The sequence below is a fragment of the Polyodon spathula genome, chromosome 8 (assembly GCF_017654505.1).
Source record: "Polyodon spathula isolate WHYD16114869_AA chromosome 8, ASM1765450v1, whole genome shotgun sequence".
Classification (NCBI taxonomy): domain Eukaryota; kingdom Metazoa; phylum Chordata; class Actinopteri; order Acipenseriformes; family Polyodontidae; genus Polyodon; species Polyodon spathula.
In genome coordinates, this window is record NC_054541.1 from 26,177,536 (window position 1) to 26,185,135 (window position 7,600).

The window sequence follows — 7,600 nt, forward strand, 5'->3', positions numbered from 1 at the left end:
CAAAACACTGTCTATTTTTTTCTATGTATTGACTGCCATCTTGTGGTGAAAATGTTCTAGTTTTGACAGACCTGGACAGGCTACAGAATATATTGATTGTGAAATATATAAACTGTTCCACTGTTGTTAAATGAACTGACAGAACCCTAGAAATAGTGTCATGAATAATCTGAACTATAAATCAACTTTTTTTTTCATTGGTCTGCATTACAAATGATGATCTTTACAAAGATGTATACACAGACAGGCAGTGCTAAAATGGTCCTTATATTCAATTGCAATTGGACAAGCAGTTATGTGGATATCTGCAAAAATAACCTACATATACCCACCTCTACCACAACCTAACAGGTGAAATGAAACCCTCTAGTTTGACTCTATAATCCCAATCCCCAGAAATCACATTTAACAAGTTTGTTTTATTTTGTTCCTAATGCTGAGAATATGCACCCACCCTATTGCTTCCTTTCTAGGACAAGTAGTGGTGTTATGGTGCTCAGTAGTTATGGCTGCTTTTATGTTGAATAAGGTATTTCTTGAGTAACTTTGGTCACAATTTTGTTATTAATATTTAAAAATGATTTTAAAAAATAGAGATGGAAACAAGACTTCTATTGCATAGCAGTTTTACCCGTTCCAGGTTATACATCGAACTTGATTAGCCACAGTGTAGCGGTAACATGGGGGTGGGGGGGTGGATTTGTATTAATGACTGTATAGTTCACTAGCTGGGTGATTAGACTACAAATTCAAGGCTTGTTGGCTCAAACAATTGTAATACTGAAGGCAAGCAGTGGCAGGTTGTGAATGACTAGACTACAATTCCCAGCATCCTTCACTTACGATCTAGAACAGGAAGAGATTCGAAGTAAACAGAACGAGATCGCTTCCGGATTGACAAGGATATATGTGCTCTGCCAGATAAGGTATGAAATGCTTGGGTCTAAGACATGTATATAAAGAGCCAAAAGTACAAGGCAGAGATAAATGCGCATTCTGATCATTTTGTAGTTTATAGTAGAAGGTATCTGGAGACATTTTTTTGCTAAGACCAAATGGGACTCGGGTACTAAAAACCTGCTTGCAGTAAATAATGTCAAATGATGCATGATAAAGTGGCTCATCGCAGATTGTAGAATTTTTGAGTTGTTAACTTTCAGCCACAACTATGAATCTGCAATTTGTGCGAGTTCATTTGCGTAAACGATGGCCGGAAATAAAGGCGAGAATGTTTTGTGCACGGAAGTAGCTTTGGTTGATGTGTTTATTATACTACTTTAATCATACGTTTAAAATGTAACTCAGATTGAACCAGAAATATCAAATGTATGTTTTGTTGGGTTTTTTTTTAATTTTATTTGATAAACATCAGTGTTTTCTCTCTGAGATGTTCAGTAAGTCACTTATAAATGTTGATTTGATCTGAATGAGACACAACAACCAGAGCAGAAGGAATGCGGCACCATACTAGCTAGTAAGTGTACAGTTTTTAGAAAAATAATATTACAAAGATGTAGCCTATGTGTTTATATATATATATATATATATTACACACACACACACACACACACGGTGGGGGGGTTATCATAACTATTTTCCCAAACACACGAACAATTAACAAAAGCAGAGTTGCGTTTTTATTTTTTGTTGTCATAGTTTCTAAATGGTAATTTCAAAGCTATCAGCTCTAAGATCATACAAAAAACAAAACCTGATGACCTTCAGTCCTGAAAGTATTGCTGATAAAAGGTAAGATTGTAACAGGAAACTATGTACAGTTGGACCCTGACAGCAATGTCTACCATTGTCAGACAGGTTAAGAAAGTGGCTACTAATTGGACAGAAGTATTTTCTGAAACCAACAAATGCCTGACCACCTCTGAATTATAAGTGTGTAGTAAGTTCCATATATATTGGGCAAAGAACAGGGGTTTATCTACTGAGACTTAAAAAAAAACACACACACAAAACAACTTAGAGCTGTTTCATCTTGGTTTCAGGAAAATGCCTTGTTAGTATTTTCAACCTGTAATGTAATTGCTTTCCTTTTAAGAGATGAAGCTAAAATGGGTAATGTGTCTAATAAACTTGCCACCCTCTGTGAAACTGGAATCAGAGAAGATTAGAGTTTTAAGAAGAAAAAGTGAAATGAACTGGGGATGTGATGATGGGACCCTTCGGACATCAACGCAGGCCCAGGTCCATTCTACGACAAATTACTGCATGCCTGTTTGGAGCAACAGCTGCGTGTGTTAAGCGGCTCACTAAAATTTACACAGCTGCTAGTGCTCGCGAATATCCTGTCATGGACCATCTGTCAGGATGCTGCAACACTTAAGGGGTATAAGAAGATCTTGGAAAATCTAGATCTCCCTTTGCACACCAACATCAAATCCCCACCACCCTCCGGTCTGAAGTCAAGATGGTCATTCAGGACACAGGCCTCGATTCTTCTGTTGGCCCAGAAAGGAGCCCGCCACCCAGTGACACGATATGTAGGAAAATAGTGCTGCCCCAAACAAGGACTTAATAGAAGCTCCTATGAAGGAACAGTCTGGTTTCTCCTTGCCCCGACGACAGTGGACCGCTGTCAGCAGCATCCGAACAACGCATTGGTGTGGATATTTTTTTCCATAAATGGAAGATCAAGGACTCGCCAAGCTGCAAATGCAGTAAGGTGCAAACCATCAGGCACATCACCGATGATTGTATAATACGCACATATTCTGGCGGAACAAGTGGACTCCATGAAGACACTCTGGTTGCTGTGGAATGATTTACAAAACTAAAATGACAACTGTAGCCTGTTGCTTTTCAAATGCCATACAAAGAAGAATATTGAAGATAACCATAGGAAAGTCAAGGAATGTGGAACCCTTTTACTGAGTGTTAGTTGACCCTGTATAGTAATTTAGTGGTAGCAGATTGGCTACACTGAATATATAATTTATTGTCTAGCACGTGAAGACTTATGCAACAGATTTTACAATGTATGTGTTGCAACAGTGGGCATTGCTGTTTAATCTAATTAAAAAAGGCAGAACAATACTTATTTTCTGTGTCTGTGTATTTATCCACCAGAAGGGCGCACTTAATATTGATTTTGAGTTCTAACATTTTACAGTTTTGAATCTTGTCCAGGGGAAACAGGTTTGATAAATAGTAAGTTTACAGCATTGATTACTAAAAAAAAAAAATATTTGCTGTTGTCTGTTACAGCAATGAGCTGTACAATAGAAAGAGTGCTGGAAGATGCAAAAGCTCTTGTGGAGAGGTTAAGAGACCACGACAATGCTGCTGAGGTGCTAATTGAACAGACAACTTTCCTTAACAAACGTGTTGAAGCTATTAAGCAGGTAACTTATTTTTGTCTTTGATGTTTTCTTTGCTGAAAAAGACTTGGTCATAGAATTTGTAATGTATCTGGGGTAACTGTTGGGAATTTATTAAATATGGTTTCTTAAGAGGGATTGAATGCATTTACTTGTTTTACTCACTGCAGTGCAATTGAGTATTGATACAAAGTGCTGTAATGGAACATTTTACATTATATTTTAATTTGTGTGTAACTATGACCAGAATCTGTTTCACTTATTTGCACATTAATTTGCACATTGTAAGCCTATGCTTTTCTTTTAAAAACATTACAGAAACATTTCACAATCTACTTTTTGTAATATTCTAGTTCGCAATAGTCTTTTGCTATTGTACTTCTCTATTTCTCTACCCATCTAGTACCAGGAGGAGATCCAGGAGCTGAATGAGGTGGCGAGGCACAGGCCCCGCTCCACTCTGGTGATGGGAATCCAACAGGAGAACAGGCAGATCAGGGAACTTCAGCAGGAAAACAAAGGTATGATTCATATGCAGGTTCTTCTGAAAAGTTATTGCAAAGGTTAGTTTAAGAGTTTAGATATATACTCATAGGGCATTCAATTCTGTAGAAAACTGTAAATCATTATTAACCTTATATTCACTGTGATACATTTTATATCCACAGTAAAGGCATATTTAAGGTTGTACTGTGAGCCTTAATTGTAAAGTTACCTTTACAAAAGTTGTGTATTATATATGATTGAAGTCTTAAAATATACGCTGTACTGTTGAATGCAGTGGGTTTTTTTTTTCCTTTGCTAATATAATGACTACCTGTGATTCTCATGGAGACTTTGGCTGGATAATTTCTTAGTTTTGGTGATTGGAGTGAACTGAAAAATAATTCCAGCTCAAAAGAATAAAATAAATTTAAGCTGATTAAGAGTGTTATGCGTGAATTTGTTTGGCTACAAGATCAATCACATGTAGTGAAATTAATACATCAAGAAATGCTACTGCACTATTGTTAAATATATCTTGATTTACTTGTGTTTAGGTGAAATCATGTTAAAGACTTTGCTAATAGTTGTTTTTCATGTTGGAAATGGAATAGTGAACACCTATTCCAACCATAATTTCGCATTTGTGGTCTACACTTCATTCATTAATGGTGTTTCTTTTCACAGAGCTCCGGACATCTCTTGAGGAGCACCAATCAGCCCTTGAACTCATTATGAGTAAATACAGAGAGCAGGTGTTCAGGTTGCTAACGGCTAGCAAGAAAGATGACCCCATCATAATTACAAAACTAAAGGAACAACATTCCAGTGTAAGTAGGGTGTTCATACAGTAGAGGTTTTACTGTAGCACTTCTACCGTATACATTTCCTATTAGGTTACAGTAACTACTTTTGCAATTTGCTTTATAATAATCATCACAGATAAAGTAAATGCTTGCATTTGTAACACACAACAAAAATAGTATACTTTACTGTGGTGTATTTTTATATTTAGGGATGTATAATGCCTCCATGACTTATGATTAGTTATAGAACCTGCATTGCATTGCATGAATCAAGCTGTCAGGACCAGTATGTGACACATTCTACTTCTGCAGGAAATTCAAGCCCACATAGACAAGATCAACGAAATGGCAACAGTAATGAAAAAAGCCATTGAGCTTGATGAAGACCGGGTTTATGAAGAAGAACGCATTAAACAGCTAGAAGTGAGTAAAAGACCATTGATGATTGCATTTGGAATATTTTATATATTGTCTCTTTGTGATTTAATTCAAGGATAACTAATTCAACCTATTAGAAATGGGTTCGTATACCTTAATGTCACACCACAGAGTAAAACCTTGATATTCTATCTTTGGGACATCAGAGACAACAAACACCACGGACATAATAGTGCATGGTCTTTTTCATACTTTTTTATCCTAGTATGTCTCATCAAAGCAACAGCACTTCTAATGCCCATTCTGCAATGCAGACCTTCTCACAGAAAAGCATGAATATTTATCAATCTCTTCAGAAACAAGCAGGTTTCTACCTTTGTAAAAGAAGTCCTGCCACCAGATCTTACATAGAATGTATTAGATGGTGTCTGAAACCCAGTAGAAGACTGTTTCTTGCCTTTGTTTTATGAGGTGATGTTTAGATATTTTGCTACTTGTTTTAATAATTAATCAAAACTCGATCATTAATTACATTTTTTCCCAACACTTAGTGTACATAAATGACTGTTATTTTACAATTTCAGCATGAAAACAATGGACTGAGAGAACTACTTCATATTAGCTGCGAAGCTTTCTTAACACTGAAGAAAGAAGACACACCAGAGAGCACTCTTATATCAGGATTAGTAGCAACTGCTGACCTGAGCTTGAGGAAAAGCTAAAGAAGCTCATGGAAACAATGCACTTTCATCTCATAGTTCATTAACCGCATGACGGCCAGACTGGGATAACCCAAATCACTCAACAGGGTACAAGCAGATATTTGTATGAAAATGTCAGGGTTTCTCTTTTTTACTTTTTGATTTTATATAAGTGGTTGAGAAAGCTTTGGTAAATCTGTGTGCATTGTGTGTCTGGATGTTCTGTTTTGTTTTGTTTCTTCTTTCAAAATCCTCATGTTTTTGTGTTTTTTAAAAACTGCATGGAAGACTGTTCTGGTGAAAGAACATTTTTGCAACAAAATGAGTCTTGTTGATGGGCATGTGTGTACGAGTGGGTTAAAATGTTGTAGTTACTGAATGAGTGTACCGTGACGAACAGTGTTAGGCAGTTCATCCATTGTTTTGTGTCTGTCCCACACAAGAGGAACATATAAATTTGTTTAATTCAAATGATAAAAACAAACCTGAATAAAGCACTGCTCCAAAAACAAGATAGGTTGTAAACATTTGTATACTGAAGGTAGTAAAATGATTAACCATTTTATAGATGTGTGATGTAGCAATATAAGACAGCTAAGGAAATCTTTATACTTCCAAATAGGAAAAAGAAAAAACACACAACACTTTGTGGCCAATTAGTTGTGGAATAAAAAAAATGTGATCCCATTCAAATAACTGCAGTTCTGCTGGTTCATACATTTAGAATTGGCACCATAAAAATTAGAAAGATACATTTCCAGATGTTTCTCACAGGTAAGATGCAGCTGTATTTAATAATGCCTCTCAATCTTTTCATTGTTAAAGTTTGAACATCACAGCTGACCACATTTAAAACGTGCTGTATTGCTTGTTGCTTTGTCTATGGAAATGCTGTTAAACAGATGGCTGATTAACCCTATAAGCCCAAAACAAACCAGAAATGCCTTTACATATTGCATGGTACGTCTTAAGTTTTTTGTTGTTTTTTTTCCTGTTGGGACAGTACTGGTAACAAGATTTTTCAATTACTTGATATTTAACAAACATTTTGTTCTTGAAAACCCATTATGTTTTTTTTCCCCCCCCCCAAGATTTAAAAAAAAAAAAAATCTGTGCAAGTCCATTTCTAAATATAATAACATCTGAACTTGCTTGATCAAGAAAACTCATGTTGTATATTAACACTGGATGATTATATTTTGTGAATACATAAGTTATACATTGAAAGACCATCAAGTCTGTTTCTTTTCTTTCTATAAAAAATGCAGGCTAGTGCAATGTTCTGTTGTATGAATAGTTATTGCTTGGCACCAGCATTTGTGACCTTTTGGGTTTAGCAGTGAGCAGATTGTTCACCTTAGGAAGAAATATGAATATATATCAGTTAATATGCATACATGTTTAGTAAAATCGCAAAACACCAGTAAGGCGGCACTTTTCAGGTCTTACGTTAAATTTGCCATCCCACAGTAGGCTTTTCATTGTTTCATGACCCCTGAGTAGTGCATAACTGGTCCTTTGTTCCTTCAATTTGAAATCTCAAACCTTTCCCAATAAAACCCAAGATTTAGTGGCACTGCAAAGTTCATATTGCAGTTCCTCAAATATTTTGCTTTTATTATTTAATTTTATTTTAAAGTACTCTGACTTGAGATCAGCTGCTGCTCTACTCAAGTTGTTGGCATATTTAACCAAGGCTAGATCAGTCAAATTGTCTACAATATATAGACATTAGAGCCAACACCATTCAGTGAACAGAAATATGAAAAGGACCTTGATCCTTAATACCTGTCTTTTCACTACATGGTGCTGACTTATTTTTATAAAGACACGTTGGCTGATCTGGGTAACGTATGTCTATTGCAGGCTACTGGTTCAGAAGACCAACACCTGAACTCCG

At 36.1% G+C, this 7,600-nt stretch overlaps 1 protein-coding gene across 2 annotated transcripts; it reads left to right on the top strand.

Annotated features, from left to right (window-relative positions):
• The first annotated feature begins 861 nt into the window (after positions 1–861).
• Positions 862–7,559, top strand: LOC121319680 (FGFR1 oncogene partner 2 homolog). 2 transcript variants are annotated; one of them, XM_041257355.1, is made up of 6 exons: positions 862–926; positions 3,220–3,356; positions 3,736–3,853; positions 4,503–4,645; positions 4,934–5,044; positions 5,584–7,559. In XM_041257355.1, exons 2-6 carry the CDS (start codon positions 3,222–3,224, stop codon positions 5,719–5,721), a joined length of 645 nt encoding a protein of 214 aa, XP_041113289.1. In that variant the 5' UTR covers positions 862–926; positions 3,220–3,221; the 3' UTR covers positions 5,722–7,559. The 2 variants fall into 2 exon arrangements, with proteins under 2 accessions (XP_041113289.1, XP_041113288.1); XM_041257354.1 differs by lacking the exon at positions 862–926 and adding an exon at positions 966–1,474.
• Positions 7,560–7,600: the final 41 nt, after the last annotated feature.

Excerpts from the sequence above, each read along its gene's own strand:
- LOC121319680 (XM_041257355.1), top strand. The coding sequence starts at position 3,222 with ATGAGCTGTACAATAGAAAGAGTGCTGGAAGATGCAAAAGCTCTTGTG. Across the intron at positions 3,357-3,735 it reads GTGTTGAAGCTATTAAGCAG|TACCAGGAGGAGATCCAGGA; the intron begins GTAACTTATTTT and ends CTACCCATCTAG. Across the intron at positions 5,045-5,583 it reads AACGCATTAAACAGCTAGAA|CATGAAAACAATGGACTGAG; the intron begins GTGAGTAAAAGA and ends TTACAATTTCAG.